This window comes from Meles meles, chromosome 14, assembly GCF_922984935.1.
Source record: "Meles meles chromosome 14, mMelMel3.1 paternal haplotype, whole genome shotgun sequence".
Classification (NCBI taxonomy): Eukaryota; Metazoa; Chordata; class Mammalia; order Carnivora; family Mustelidae; genus Meles; species Meles meles.
Window position 1 is genome coordinate 17,659,499 of NC_060079.1, and position 17,010 is coordinate 17,676,508.

The window sequence follows — 17,010 nt, forward strand, 5'->3', positions numbered from 1 at the left end:
CTTTGCTTAAACCCCAGGAATGCCTAACACACGTGGGCTCTTCACATGTGCTTGGTTGGGGGGATTGAATTGGGAGATTTCAAACTGGCACAAAAACTTCAGTGCATGTGGTCCATGGACGCACATTAGGAGGAAAGTCCTATCTGCACTCTCCTGTACTGGGGGGACGTGGGGAGGAGGCATGTGCTGGTCAGTGCAGGGGACAAAAGAACCTGTCCTCGTTTATAGGACTGTTACCTGCTGAGGAAAGAGAATGGCCCAGCCAAAGCTGGCCATTGGGCCTGAGGCTGCCCTGCCACTGCCGTCCCTGAGGACACACAGAAATGTTATTATAGCTTCTCATTTCTTTTTCTTCTTGCCTGAGAGCTTTCAGGTAGCTACGCTACTGATCTTTAGCTAGAAAGGTCCCCAGCAGCATACCTTATTGGGAAGGGCAAGGACCTAGAAATCAGAGAGACCTTATTTCAACTCTGTCCTCTGCTGTTATTTGTCCTCAGGCAGAATTTGGATGCGTAAGGTTCTTAAATGGCCAGAATTAATGACTAAAATTAATAAGGTGCTCTCTGGCATGAATACGATTAAAGTACTGGATGGAGGTGCAGCTATGCATTTAAACAAGCAGAACCTGGCTTGACCTCACATCAGAAAGCCCCAGAGAGTTCAGCTGACCTCAAGTTAACCACAAGCCCACATTGCTTGGCTGGTGCTTAAAGAGACCATAATCACATTTCGGCTGCATTTGAACAAGTTTGATGCCTCTATTAAATAAAGTTGTATTCTCTATGCTACTGGAAGCCTTCAAGGAGTACTGCATTCAGTTCTGGGTTTATTTTGAGGAGGATATTGCTGACCGAAGAGTATTCAGAGAAAAGAAACCAGGAAAGTGGAGGGTCTTAAGAGCAACAGTTGAAAGAACTTTCCTAACAGATTTGGAAAAACCAGCTCTGGGGAAGTGTCGAGCCTCAGTCCTCAAGCGTCTACAAGGTTGACGTGCGGAGTAGATCCTGTCTGCATTCACTGACTCAGCTAACATCTCATGAGCTTTTGCAAGATTCAGAGCACTGCGATAGGTGCTATGGGATACAGAGACTGGCGATACAGAGGACCAACCTCAAGGCACTAACAATTAAGGAAGATGAAAACAAAGAGTCTGGGATCTCCAGTTTTCATTCCAACCCTGTTACCCACTGGGTATGTGACGTTCAGCAGCTTCTTAACTCATCCTAACTTGGTGTTTTTATTTAGCAACACTGCAGGATTTTTCTGGGGAGTAAATGAGATAAATATCTGTCAAAAGAATGAGAAGTCAGTAATTGATGGAAACCAACAAGATGGGAGAAGGGAACTTTTGAACGGAACTTCGAAGGGCAAAAGGGAGTTTGCTGGGTGGTGATGGGGAAAAGGAAGAAGAGCATTCCAGCTTGATGGGACAGTATGAGCAGAGATGGAGATACTAAAAATAAATGGCTTTTGGGAGGCCAGCAAATAATACCGTGGTTGGAGTGCAGAAGAGGAATAAAGCAACGATAAGGCTGGAAAAATACAATAACACTGAATTACAACTGCCCTAGAATGATACGCCAAGGAGTCTCTGGGCAGTGGACAGGTATTGAAGGGAATATAGGAGAGTCAACCTGCGTACAAATTCATGGAATAATTAAAGACAAGCCAGGGAAGCAAGCGAAAGCATCACTGTAGGAGTCTGAGCAAGAGATTACGAGGAAAGGACTTAAAATAATGGTGGTGGCATTGAAAGCAGGCGACAAAATGTGGGAGGTGAGGAGTAAAGGTGAGGGGAAGTAAAGAACACCTCCGTGTGTTGTAACGTTGGTATTAAGGAGAATGTTGATGCCATGAACTAATATAGGAAACACAGAAGGAGGGATAAAACTGACTCAGAAGATGATGAGTTCAGTTTTGGGAAATGCTGAATTTCAGTCGGCTGTGAAATAACCCATAAGGAAAGTCCCACCAGCATTGTTGGAAAGATAGTTCTGGAGCCCCTGAGAGGCATCAGGGTTAGAGATGGAGATCTGAGAAAAGGTATACTTAGAGAGTAAGACTGTATTATCAAACATAAACAGACTTGGGTTTGAACTCTGCTTTCAACATGAACTAGCTGTGTGGCCTTGGACAAATTATTTATCATCAAAGCTTTAATTTCCTTAATTTGTAAAATTGGGAAAATTATACATACTTCAAAGACTTTGCTTATTGCGTACCATCTGGTTGCCATTTGTCACCGTCACTGTCCACCATAACCATCATTGCTGAAACCATTAAGGTAGATGAACTTGGCTAGGAATTGAAAGTAATTAAGTAGAAAAAAGGGTTGAGGAATGAATCTTCAGGAACAGTTATTAAGGGATACGTGGCAGAATGAACCTGAAAGGAGCTCAGGAGCCGTCATGAAGGGAGGCAAAAGACCAGAACAGCAAAACCCCATGAAGGACAAGAGAGGAGAATTTCAAGGAGGGAATCCTTAAAAGTGTCTAATGCCACAAAGAAGTTGGAGAGGAAAAAGGAAAAAAAAAAGGGCATTGGGTATAGCGATTTGAAGGTTATCCTTGTTCATGGACCCTTTACCTATATGGTAGGAGTGGAAGGCGGTCACAAATGTCACAGGATTCAGAATGGAAATTTTGCCCAGCCTGCAAGGGGATGTGTGTCAGACACTAAAGTAAACTGTGAGGAGATCACTTTCTAGAAATTTCAAAGTAGATCTGAACAAATTACATGCCTTAGTTTTCTTACCCATTTCAAAAGTGAAAAAGGCATCATGTTCTCAGACAGAAAGGGGATTTGTAAGAAGGACTTCTTCAGAGAGAGTTGTGCTATGAATTCCCTCATTCCAAAAGAGGGGAGATACTTCTCTTCATCTCAGGTAGGGCTTCACTAGAGATCGGAAGAGACGGGTCAGTGTCCGCTGCAGATAGAGGGGAATGACATTCTGGCCGCTGAGTGTTCGGCTTTCACTGGAGAACCACTGACAGCAGAGTAAAGGAGGCCTGACTGCATGGAGTGTTGTTGTGGGGGGGGGGGGAGGAACACGTGAGTGTGTTGATGGATCTGAGGGTGTGAGTTGGCACGGAGCTAATTTAAATTCTTTCTAAGAGGATCACCTGAGGCCAACAGGGGGAGTTCTGGAAAACAAGGACTAAGGGAGAAACACCCAAAACTGGAAGAAACTGAACTGACCACATCAAAGAAGAAGAGAGGAATGTTCCCAGTGAGAGTCCCTGAAGAACCCATAAAAACACCCAGAAGAGAAGTTGGCTTAATATAACTTCTGTGGAACCCAGACAGCCTGAAGGCATCTTACAAGAGTGCTGTCATGTAAGGACTCCCCACCTCCCCGTTCTCATCACCCTGCTCCTTTCTACCCTTCTCTGTTCCAACCCTGAAAGGATCAAAACAGGGAGGAGGTAAGTGAAAAAGGAGAACCCTATCTTTTTCCCCCAGAGAAGGGACTCGCTACATTGGGCCCTGGGTGGGTATGGGAAAAGAATTCCAGTTTTGAATGACTATTGTCTGGACTAGTGATTTTCATTTCTAGATTGAGACGGTGATTTGTAGCTATAAGAGTCCATAATACCTTTTACTACCTCAGGAGGGAAGAGAAAATTCTTGAGATTTGTACCTCAGCATCATACAGTAGCAAAAGAACTTCTACTGCTACATAACTTTAAACGGCTAGTGGAAGACAATTTTTTAATGAAAAAAAGACGTATAAAAAGTGAGTCAGAATGAGGACACGGAGACCTCAAGGGCAGTAATTTTGCTCTTTTAAAAAAATGTTTTTTTAGTAATTTTGCCTTTTAAAGCTGTTTGACAGAGAGGGAAAGGGCACTACGGCTTGATTAAATGATAGAGATGACTGAAGGCCCTTTGAGGAGAGGAGAAATTTAGTCGTGGCTGCAGTTTGAGAAGAAAGAGACAGCGAAGATGGGGTAAAATAACAAATTCCCATGGAGGATAGGAAAGGAACACTGATGAGACAAGGTCACAAAGAAGAGTGAAGACAAAATCAAGAACATTGCATTTGCCTTTAGAAAGAACAAGAGGCTGTTCTTTGAAACATGAGAGAAGGAGGGAAGAAGTTAGAGACATTTCGGTTTAGGAGGAAACGCAAATAAAATAGTGTACAGTGAATGACCTGGATTGTCCCCGGGGTCTATGACAGCAGCTCACCAGCGAATGAAGGCAATGGGTGGTATTCATTACCCCAAAGGGCAGAATCAGGACCTCTGTGTACAAGCTGGAGAGAGATTAATTGGGGCCCCCAAACAAGAAAGAACTTATTAAAAAAAAAAAAAAAAAAAAAACCAGCACAGGTGGACAGAGGGATTGGCCTTCTCAAATGGATGTAAGCTGTAAGACAGAGAGAGGGTTCTAGCTGGGGAAGGATGAGCAGCTGTCGCAATGGCGTGTGGGGGATCTCTGCCCCGGGCAGGGCTGCCAGCTGCTGGCCTCTGAGACTCCTACTGCGTGGCACTCACTGCCAATGTTATATGTGTGGGGTATTTCTGCGTCAACAATTCAGGTGTCACTGTGACTAAATACAATAAAAGGAAGCCTGTGCGGACCAGAAGAGAAGGTGTAAAGGAAAGACTGTATGTGTTATACAATGTCTTGGTTTCCTGAGTAGAAAATCATCTCTTTGTAGCAAAGGAACTAGCTTGTGCTGGAGTTAGAGCTTGTCTCCAGAAGATAATACTCTCTATGTCTCCGTAGCTTGGCAGCTATGAAATTTGGAAGTATCACTATGTTCTGGGGAACTTTATATTTAGGCATGAGCTGAAGTGTAGCTCTTGTGGACAAACCCCTAGAGCTTTACCACGGTTGAGAGGCAAATGGGAACCTGCTAACGAGAGCAGAGCACATTACCAATGTGCTCTCTGGGACTCCAAACAAACAAAAACCACAAAAACCCTCTATTTCAAGCATCGGCCTGTATTCCATAAATCAATCAGTTAAGATTACACCAGATTTTCTGCGCGATAATGAAATGTCACAGAAACTTGGCCATTATTCAGTAAGACAGCTATCCCTTAGTTTTGTTTTTCTAAGTAAGAACTACACATTCCCAGAATTAACATTTACCGAAACAATAAAATATTCTAGCACGAAGTACTACACACCTCAAAGAAACCTGCCCCTAGATTCAATTTAAACTGGTCATATAATTCAATTAAAATTTAAATCCGAAAAGAGAAGTCCATCTGCTGTGCCCCGTTAGTCATTCCCCACAATATTTTCCCAAAGGAATAAAATACACTACAGCAATGAGCACCAAGTAATATTTTGAGTCAACGTTCAGTACCGGAGATCCTTTGACATCTTTTGACACAGGCAATATTAAAAGTCATACAATGGGTCATATTTCATGTGTCAAGGCTGATAGTTACTTGCGCCTACCACACTCCCTGGCTTAGCCTATTGAATAAATGAATGGATGCATGAAAGAATGAATGAATTTTGTTAGCAGTAACTCAAAACCCACTGTGTGAGGAGATCTGGTCTCTATCCAGACTCTGAGCATTTTCCTGGTGTTCACAATGACCTTGTGGTTTCCCAGCATCACCAGCCCCAGGACAGGGCAGCAAGCCACCCAAAATCCCTTTAACCCAAGTCCTTTGGGCACATACAGGCTGGGATCCCTAAATGCGGTCCATTTGCAAAGTCTGACTGGATCTAAATGTGGTTTGGTTTAATCTTCCACAGATTCTCTCCAGAGAAGAGTGGAAATTTTCCAAGGTCCCTTTACTCCCTCTTACCTCCTCCACAGGAATTAAGGTTAAGAGAGGGAAGAAAGGAATAGATAATTGCTTTTTGGTTCTAAAGAGCACCCAAACCAAATCTTGGTGACATCTGCCTCCAATTAAGCCCTGCAAATGAATGTATGTGGCTGAGCCCAGCTGCAGTCCGCTAGGAGGGGTATTTCAGCTGAAGTGTCATTCACTAACATCATTCACCAAGTAAAAAGGAACACAGTTTTGAACGTGCTTTGACATTTATTATCTCATTTGAGGTCCATTACAACCCAGGAAAAAAAGGTGTTTCACAGAATAGGAAGCAGGCTGGGAGATACAAAGACCACACAGCAAGTAGGACATGGAGCTTAACTACACCAGCCTTCTAACTCTACTCACATACTGTTTCTACTATTCTTGGTTCTAACCCCATTTTCTTACCACCCAGAGTTGGGAAAACACTCAGGGATCATTGCTCGGTGAACAGTGCCTAATATAACTTCTGCCTCCTCTCATTGAGGACATGGTCCCTGGAATGTAGTCACGATGGAGTATTTCTAGAGATGTCTACCATGTGGATTCCGGGCACCCAAAACCATGGGGTCCATAAGAGAAGCCAAGGAAATGTTCTTACTAGAATCACATACCCAAGAAGAACATGGCTTTCCAGATGGGGGTGTCTAGTGCAGGGAGAAGTTGGACTGGCATTCCCCAGAAACAGGACGTTATGCACACACGGACACACACTTACTGTATCCTGAAAGTCTTCGTGCACTTGTGAACTTTCATAACTTCGAAAGTATGAATGCTACCAACTTACAAAAATCATGTGAAAGCCCAATTATTTTTTTATCTATTCTTCTACACTATACTTACTAGATTTCTATAGTAGTTTTGTGAATTTTGAAGAACACTTATTCATTTTAACTTTTCTCTTCCGTCAATATTTGCCATGTTCAATCAGAGGGGCTGAAAGGTTTTATCATATAGGATCTGCCTACAATCCAGACTGCAAATGAGTCACATCTCACAAGAAAGAAGCCTGCAGTCAACTAAAATGTTCACATGTTCTCCTGTTAAAACTACATTATTCCTGACTAAGTTGGTTTAAAACTGGCTTTCTTTTTAATGAAAAAATACCTAAAGCACTACTTTTTGTTAATACCAATTCAATTTTATCTTCTTGGATACAATCCATTCTGCTAGAATCCTTGTGGATCCATGCTTTCCTACCAGATAATTTCATTCACACACCACCCACATTCTCAAATGGCCATTTCTAGTCACATTAAATGATACAGAATCCAAGGAATAACCCCATTGCCATGACTCTTAGCACACAAACAGTCCCTCCTTTCAGGGACCTCATGGGTCAATTCTAATAGCGATCTCCTCCAACACAGTGACATCAATCTGTAAATGAGTACTTCTTGGACAGGCCAGTTCTATCAATTAAAAATATAGCCATCCCATGGCCTTCAGACCATATATTTTTATCTTATTCAGAAGGATTTCCAGAGAGGTTCTGTCAAATGCACTGCTGACCAGTGCACTTCTCGGTCATTTCAGGGCATTCTTCTGACACCCCAGGTGAGTGACCCTACCTACAAAAGGCCAAAAGAGGGGATAGTCTTGTCACAGCAATCTTATCTATGTCTTCTACTCATTAATATAAAGCTATAACAGCACAAATCGAAAGACGGGTCAAAACAAACACATAAAAGTGAGTTTACTTGTAACTCAAGTTCAACTAGAATCCAGACAACCTCAAACATCTTTCTGTGGGTTGAACAGTGTCCCACAAAAGATATGTGGAGCTTCTAATCCTGGTACATGTGCATATGACCTTATTTGGAAATTAGGGTCTCTGCAGATGTAACCATGTTAAAATGAAGTCATACTGGGTTAGGACGGACCTTAATCCAATAACTGGTGTCCTTATAAGAAGGAAATTCAGACAGACAGAGAAGTCCTCATGAGGTTGAAGGAAGAGACTAGAGCAATGCTGCAGTAGCAGCCAAAGGATTCCAAGCCAACAACCAGCAGGAGCTAGTGTTAGAGTTTTGAAGGATTCTTACCCAGAGCCGTCAGAGGGAGCACAGATTTTCCCTATACCTTGAGTTTGGACTTTGGCCCCCAGAAACTGTTGAAGAGTCAGTTTCTGTTGTTGGAAGCCACCCAGTTCATGGTGATTGGTTAACAGCAGGCTTAGGAAACGCATACAACATCTATGCAGAAATGTGTGTTTGAAGTAATACCTATTAACATCAGAATCAAGAGCACTCTGGAACTGGTAAAAAGAGAGAGTGAGAGATATATTTAGATTCCTGAGCAGGTGGCAGGCCCAGCAGGGGTGAGGTACATGGGTGAATAAACTGGCCAAGCAAGTTTGGGGGTGCTGGCTTGAGGCTGGGGGGGGCCAGACAGAAGGTGATATGCTGGGACAGGCTCCTCACCAAAGACTTCCTCTCCCCCCCAGGTGAGAGATAGGCATTTCTCAACAAAATCCTGTCACGTTTTAATGGCACCAAAAATCACAAATTCGTCAGTTTATCATCAATATATAAGCAAAACTATGTTAAGCTTCCTGTCTCCAATTTGGCATTTTCCTTGCCTGTGCTTCATCGTTCTAAATGAGACAGCAGCCCATGCAGGGGACGGCCTGTCTGTCTCTATATATAGTGCTGTAGCCACCATTTTTCGAAGGTGCTAAGATTCCACTGATTGATGACGATATCGCTAAAATGAGTTACAGTTCAAGATGGAAAAAGGAAGGCTTTTTTCTTCCCATGTGAAAATTTAGGGGAGGAAGGTTCCTCCCTCGTAACTTCTAATATTGATCTGGGTCCAGTGTAGCCCATGAAATATAAGTCTATGATGGCAGAATTCCTCATTGGAAAGACCTTATGAGCAGTCTCCAGGAGCTTTCCCAGCAGTAATTAGGGGGATGTATTATTGCTAATCCTGAGCACACCGGGAGCTGGGTTAATTTTGAAAGATAAAATAAAAATGCTGCCTTGTGGCAAAAGGCCATTTCTTGATGCCATTAAGGCAAGCACAGCCCTGCTTGAGTATTAATTCCAAAGATGTCTGTACCCCCCGCTGATACTCCTTTTAGGAAGCTACTATGGAACAGGCCAAATGAAGCCTCAATGTGCAAATACCATTTAGCAAGTACAGATAAGCTGGGATAAATCATCTCAGAGCACTTAAAAAAAGATTCAAATTTTAATACATTAGCACTAGAACATGCTGTACAAGCAACAGGGAAATTGCAGTTGTCAATGTGTGAATTTAGTCTCAGAGTAAGTTCATCCAAGGAAGTAAAATCTCAATTTAGATTCTTTCTCTACCCCCTTCCCCCAATCCACGTGTTTCTCTCAGGATGCGGGAGGACACTGTTACTCAGCAAATGGATTTCACACCAAGAAATGGTTAGGGTATATTCATCAGGGGTAAGAACGTGAAGTCCTGACTTTCTCCCTGAAATAGTTTGAAGTGGTCTTTCCAAGTGCCAAACCATGCGTGATGGGCTAGGTGTTGCGATTCACGTGTGTGCACGTGCACCATTACGCGTGCATGTGGTTATCAATCTGTCTATCTGCCTGCATTCTTTTTAATGAGAAAGGATTCTCAAGGGAAATCACAATGGATTTTCTGGTACTTTTTTCTGTTGTACTTTCCAGAAAGCCCATCTGCCTGCTGTCGGCAGGGAATAGGACAGGCTGCTGTGTCTGGTGTGAGAGCACAGTATAGGGAAGGGAAGCCCAGCTCAGGGCCTTCACTGTCAGGGGACTAGGCTGGGGAGAGGCCCCAAGTTTCCCTGGGGGCTGGATAGAGGTCTTGGCAGCTCCAGGTCCACGGTGCTGCTTTGAAACTGAACTATATTCCAGTTGGAATTTGACAGGTTGTTTCCTACCAAAGCAACGAGTGAAACTTTCATTTCAGAATGCATGGTTCCTTTAGATTGTTTTATCAGAAGCAGCTTTATTCTTTAAATTGAAAGTCAAGGCAGTTTATTTTCCTCAGAGCTGTGCTGTGGGTTCCCGCCTGACTCCTAACATTCTCTTGTTCTACACAAAATGGCAAGGCTGCCTCATTCTCTAGATGGAAGGGGTGGGTTGGGGAGAGCCCTCCCTGAGGGCTCCCTGTGCCAGTGTATTTTCCTAATATCTTTGCCTCCCAAAGGGCACACCAACTAGAGATAAAGATGGAATGTATTTAAAGCTTTTTCAAGAGAAAGAGATACCTTCCAGTTAGGTTCTTTGAACCAAAATAACTTAAATCTCTTCAAATAACACTTCTGTCATATTAACTATCTATCTAACATATTATACATATATGTACTTTCACTGGGCATTTGAAGTTATCACAATCAGGGGCAATCTCTCTTATTCCTATCCCTCCCCACACACCCTAAGTCATTTTTAAATGATAAAACAATTGTACTAGGTTTAAATGCATATAGATGATCTACATACATATGTATTAATACAGATACTGAAGGAACGGGCTTCAGCCGTGGGAGGGTGGGACCCCGACATCACATCACTTATCCAATCCTGTCAGTGCTCAAGTGTTTCCCATCCCCTTCATCAAAAGTTCACTAATTTGTTTCTGCATGCATTTAAGCAGAAATTTCATTACCACTTCAAAAAGCATTTCCAACTACCTAGTGTCTGAATTGTCCATAAATATGTGATATTCCCCTAATTAAATTAGAAGTAATATGATTAAGGAGAGGTCTCTTCTGTCAGGGCAATAATCTTTCCTGTGATGCTGGTAGGATTCTGAAATGACTACAGCATCAGAAAAGGATTTTTCTTGAAGTCACAACCTTTCACAGGTCTTTCCCTCTTAATCAACTGTCTCTTCTTCATCTGTTACAATCACATTTCAATTTGAACCGAAGGATGCTACCCTCCTCCTCTTTGTTCTCTCACAGATGCTAATGACATACAAATTCGGTAGTACTTAAAGGAAAAGGGATGATGCCAGGCCACTCTCCCTCCCGGTTAGGAACCAGAAGAGGCTAGGGAAAGCTCCACCTAGAGACACACTCAATAATTTTATGATCACAAATCTCTCAACTACACATGTTGACAAAAACAGAGAATTAAAAATGTAGAAATCTGCATCCTGGTTTTCTATAAAACATCAATTTAGTTATTAAGTGGTTATAAATTAGACATTGGTAATTTACTCTTCTGAATGATTTAAACTTTCCAATTATCATTTCATCTGTTTTCTATATAAAAAAAATCAAAGAAATTCGAGATATGAAAAAGACATGCTGGGCGAGGATCTGAAACTGATTTGGTAGCTTTGGGGTTGACATAATCTTGGCCTGGTGTGGCTCATTTTGGAAAGCTGCCTCAAATTTCCCCTGGTTTTGAACTTTTTTTTTTTTTTTTCCTTACCACTTTCATCTAGCAAGAAATCATCCTGGTAACGGAACTTCTCCGGTCCACATGCAATAAAAATGTCATCGTCACCAAAAAAGTCCTGAAGGCACATCACCTACAAGAGAAAAGCATGGCACTCAGCAAGGGGTCGGCAGAACAGCAATTACAACATTGCATCCCTGCAAGCCCACATCTGCATAAAGCCACTTCCCGCATCTAATGGAATCAACAGGACCGCTTCTCCAGAGGAATTTCAAAAGAAGGTTTCCAGCATCTGTTACCAGTAAGAAACATGTTACATTTCAGTTGTGCAGGAAGACAGGATAGGGAAAATAGAACCAGTAACTGTCACATTTATTACACATTTATTATCAATAGGCCCTGAGGTAAGAGCTCTCTATTTTCATAACAGAGTGGATGCAGCGACACGACACGTGGGAAAGGAACACCCCTTTATTCATTCGAATGTAATATTCCTCGATGGCAATAAAAGCCAAGGTCTGATTTTAGCAACAAATACAGTAGATGTGAGGCGATCACTGGGGTAACTACTAAAGAAAATTATCTGTATCATAATATAAATACAACGATCTCCTTTAAACTCATTCTACCTCCGGTTCAAAGAAAAGTAGAAGTCCTCATGAAAGGAATAACAAAATAGATATTTCTGAGACTCAGATATAGACACTGGGCAACTGTATGCCCACCACTCAAGTTAGGCTAAACTTGGAAAACTCCCGTGCTACCCAGCTTCTCATAGATAGGCAAAAGCAAAGTTTTAAAACACCTTTTGATATTTATTCAACTTATTCTCCAATGAGAACTTTAAGAGAGCTAAATGTTGTCTTTCAGGTACATGTGGTCAAAATGAGTAATTTCCAGCATACTGCTCTCTGTTGTTGGATACATGGTGAAATATTTTGTTCACAAAATGTATGATGCCAACAGAAGGCACTGGAACACTGCTGATTTCTATTTTCAACTTCCTTTGCTTGGAGCACACCACGAAGCAGCCATATTCAGAGCTGTATGAAACAGACTTTCTAATAGCATTTCCCCGGGATGTCTGAGGCCGACAGACAACACCCCCTGGAGTGTTAGATCCTTTTGGCCTGGGTTTACAATCATTTCCTCCCTCATTGGTTTGCAGTCCGCTGCAAGGCATCTGTGGGGGTTCTGTTCTAGGGCAACGCTGGGTAGCACTGTCCTGACACCCGGAAGGTAATGTAAACTTACAGTAGTAAGCTGGGAGAACACTGCATTACTTAGGGGTCCCAAATACAATGATGTATAGCCTTCAGATAGTTTTTCCAAATAAGCTCTCATTTCCAAATAATCGCTTGGCTGAAATTTTAAGAATGACATTTCTAGAATAGTTTGATAATAAACACTAAGTATAAATGAGGTACATCCATGATGTATGTCTGAAAAGTTTGAAAAATAGGTGGTCTAAGAGAGATGTTGTAACAATTAAGGAAAATGGACTATGAAGATCTTCAAGAGTAGTGTCAGAAGCTCCGATCTTCTACTTGGGATAAAAAGAAGGCCTTTGTGGGTGCCTGGGTGGCTCAGTCAGTTAAGTGTCTGCTTTTGGTGCAGGTCATGATCCCAGGGTCCTGGGATCAAGCCCTGCATTGGGCTCCCTGCTTAACAGGGACCCTGGTTTTCCCTCTCCTACTCCCCCTGCTTGTGCATTCTTTCTCTCTCTCTCTCTCTGTTAAATAAATAAAATCTTTAAAACAAAACAAAATAAAAAAACAGGCCCTTTGCACCTGGGTGGCTCAGAGGTTAAGCATCTGCCTTTGATCATGATCTCAGCGTCCTGGGATGGAGGCCCACATTCGGGTCCCTGCTCCGCAAGAAGCCTGCTTCTCCCTCTCCCACTCCGCCTGCTGTGTTCCCTCTCTCACTGTAATCTTAAAAAGCAAAAAAACAAACAAAAAAACCCAGGCCCTTTGAATTCAGAATCCACTCTATGTCACTCCTCCCTTTCTGTCTGTTCCCAGCTGTGGCCCTGTTCATCTTTATCTTCAGGACAAGCACCCCACCCCAGCCTTCATGATCAGCAGTTGATATCAACTCAACCAACCCCACACAGGCCATTTACACCTTACACACGGTAAGTCTTTACTGAGCCTACTATGCACCAGTTAACATAGAGCATATACACACAAAAATGAATAAAACATGATCTCTCCCTCAGGCAAGAAATGTGAAAAATTAACCTTAAAAGGCAGTATTTCTTAGAGTATGAATGGTTAATATGTTTTGTGCAAAAAGAGGGGGGGGTCCTCTGGCCAAATAGATTTGGTAAATACTGAATTCATCTGATATAAACAGGTTTCTTTATTTCTGGTCCTTGCAAAACCCTTCATGTGCTCATGTACATCACAATTCCAAAGAGAAGATAGAAAATACAGTATTTCCCAACCTTATTTGATTCTAGAACTCTCTCCTTCTCACAGCATCATATGGACTAATGCATGATGGGGCTCCTTTTGGTTCTGCAGTGACGGCCAGAGGGGGAAAGAGCTCAGGGACCACACAATGGAAATTAACATAATGCACTCTCCCAGGCAGCCATATTTCCCTAGCTGATAAACATTTATCATGGGCCTGCTCTGGGCTATGCTGTGTGCCAAACATTATGAAAACAAATCTCTAATAGATGAAAAATACTGTTTTCCAAAGGCAATTGTCCTTTCATTCCACATATTCCCATCATTTGTATTCTAGAACATCAGACTGCCACACAGATCACATTCATCTATGTGGGCACGTTTTATGCTATTGCTAAGCAGGCTGATAACTATCCTCAAAACTCCAGCACACAATAAACAGGCTGCCAGCTAACTAACTCCCTTCCATCATATACCCAGGACTGTCCTCTAAGCCCGAGACTCAAAGAACAGAACAGCCAGTAATCCGGCTTGGACAGTTTAGGTTTAATTCTGTTGGCAAGTGGGAAATGAAACATGATGAACTTTTGATGTTGTTTCCAACTCCAGGATTCCAAGACCATAAAAGGAATGCAGCGATTGTTAAAGAAAAGTAACTGTCATCACCCAGCACAGAAAGACAGGGAAAAGTCATTTCAGTGCCAAGCAACATGTATTCATTTACCTCTCAATCTTCAGTGACTAAAATCAAAGAATGTGTTGAACTATCAGAAACTGTAATGTCTTCTGTGCTCTCTGCTCTGGCATCATTTAGCCATTTCCCTGCTCACAACCTCCCAGCACAGAAGGTGTGTATGGTCAGTAGATCAAATTCAAAGTTATAAACCTGCTCCTTGTTAGAAACTTCGATAAAAGATTTGATAGAAAAGGAGGCTTAAAGATGGATGTAGGATAATCTACGCATTTCTATTACCCATGCTTTCACTCTCTATCATTGATTTAGAGGGGGCTGTAATGTATTCCATCTAATAAAAAAAGTACAGAAGAAGATGTATAACCCTCTTCTGTAGGCCAATATACTGTGAGAGTTTTCCTCTGGCATTACCGGACACACTAATATCAAAGCATTACCAATGTTTTGCATAAAGATCTGATTTTATATATCTATAAGAGTATTCCTTTTTAAATTTGAGGTTCTCAGAATTCAGGATTACCAGCTGAAAAAAAACAAATTCCATTTGTGTATGAACATCTCTCAAACCTAGGCCTTTTCCTGTCCTCCTTCTCTTTACCCCCATTACCACATCAGTCCAGAGATTATCCTCCTACCTGTGGACTTTGGCACTTCCCTCTGGTGCATTTTTCTCACTCCTACCTCCTTTCTCTCCAGTCCACCCTTTTTAATTCTGCTAATCTACTCTTTCTTTTAAACTTTCAAAATCTGTCTTCATGACTCAGAAAAGCATCAATGGCTTGCCATCATCAAGTTAAAGTTCATCTTGAGTCTGACATTCTATCTGGTTCCAAACTACTTTTTAAGTCTATAGGAGTCATGCCGTGTACCTGGTACGTAATAAACATTTATTGGATGGATGCATGGATGGTTGCTTGGATACATGGATGGATGGATGGATGGATGGATGGAGGGAGGGAGGGAGGGACTGGATGTTTAGATGGATGGATGGATGGATGGATGACTGATTGTTTGGATGGATATGGATGCATGGATGAATGGATATAAGGACAAATGCAAAGGCTATGGTCCCACCTAAAACACATTCCAATTTAGCTGCTTTACATATTCTTCTCAAAAAAGGGATTCTTCCTTCCTACTTGCAAGGATTTTTGTATGACCATTTTTTTTTACTTGGTATCCCCTCCTACCTAACTCTTTGCCTATTCAAATCTCTGCAATGACTCAAGTCTCAGTTGAAGATTCAAGCCTTACCTTCTCTATCCACTCCAATCCAAAGTGATTTACCCCTGCCCTGAAACCCTAGTCACCATTCAATAAATGTTTATTAAACATATATTATTTACTAACCACTGTGCTAGGCCTTGAGAATACAACTGTTCTCATCCTTCATCTCTTCTCTTCCAGTACCTATGTGTATAGACTTAAACTCCAAAGAATTCCCAGCACACTGTTGTGAATTACTAATTCAGCAGAAAGTAAACTGCATTCTCTACCAGTGGTTTATGTTATGGGACTGGAGTCAGGTGGCTGAGTTGCAGTCTTTGCACTGTGACTACCTCTGACTTTGGCGAGTTAGGAAATCCCAGTCAGCTATCTTGAAACACATCCCATTTCTAAAGACCCCACATTTAGTCAGGGCAGAGGTAGGGCCTCCTGTTGGGTGGGATTCTTCAGCACCTCAGAGACATCTGCTCGGGCACAATTTCGCAAGAGCATACCCTGTCATCAAAGCCCAGGTTCTCAATTAACCCAACTCTGTCACTTAGGCGTTCATCTCTTTTTGTCTCATATCAAATATGTTCATCATACTGGTTGCTTTAAAGATTAGATGAGTTAAGACTGTGACTCAAAAGGGCATAAGTCCTTGATACATTTTCATTATTTTTATTAGCTCAAATGCATTTTTACTTCCAAATAAGTATAAGCCAAATGTATACTTAATATATTCAAATAAAACATAAAACAGAATGTCGTTCCTGGGCACTATCCCAACTGGCTTCCTTCCTAAATGAATTTGGATAAAATACAGTATATAGGTGTCCCTTCTCACTTAGGGAATAGGAATTCTACTAGTATAATTACTTTGGTGAAAAGCGTACTTTGAATTAGCATCACAGAAATGGTGCAAGGCTGGTAGAAGTTGCTAACATAGAAGCTGGGATATGGTACATGCTTTCCATCAGGCTTCCACTGAAATGATGCTGTGAATGTCATTAATGACTACGGTCACCTGCCAGCACAGGTCTGGTTCTATAAGCCGTGTCTGAACTCAGGACCCCTTGGGATCTGTCACAACTTTTAGTTTTGTGGGCTCCAAAAATTTGTATTCCTCTGAAAAACCTATCCCTGTCAAAATGTCCCTACATTAGAAAAGAAGGTGTATGTGTATTACGTGTAGTTCATAAAGGAGGGAATCAGTTTATGGCATACAATGCTTACTATTCTATCGATTAATTGGCAGGTCTTACCCAGTTCTTTGGTTATATGAAACACTTGGGTTATTATAGGAAAACCCCAAAGAAAGACATCCCATTTGTTGCATCAGAGTTTATCTCTGATTTATTTAGCATAATGCCACACCACTGTATCTAAAAAAATATGGGTAGTTCTAATTGCCAGATGTGTTGGAAAAAGCCCTTTGAGAATCAGAATACCTGGGTTCTGAGACTAGATTTGACATAAACATTGTATACATTTGGAACAGTTCCTTAAGTTCTCTTGGTTATCAGTTTCTACATTGGTTCTACTATGTTTTA

At 41.8% G+C, this 17,010-nt stretch overlaps 1 protein-coding gene across 5 annotated transcripts in view; it reads right to left on the reverse strand.

Moving 5' to 3' along the window:
• Positions 1-17,010, reverse strand: part of DCLK1 (doublecortin like kinase 1) — a 359,451-nt gene that overhangs the window by 163,025 nt on the left and 179,416 nt on the right. For all 5 annotated transcript variants that reach the window (XM_045978157.1, XM_045978156.1, XM_045978159.1 and 2 more), the window contains exon 4: positions 11,174-11,273. In XM_045978157.1, coding sequence (XP_045834113.1) covers positions 11,174-11,273 — 100 coding nt within the window. The remainder of the gene's footprint in view (positions 1-11,173; positions 11,274-17,010) is intronic.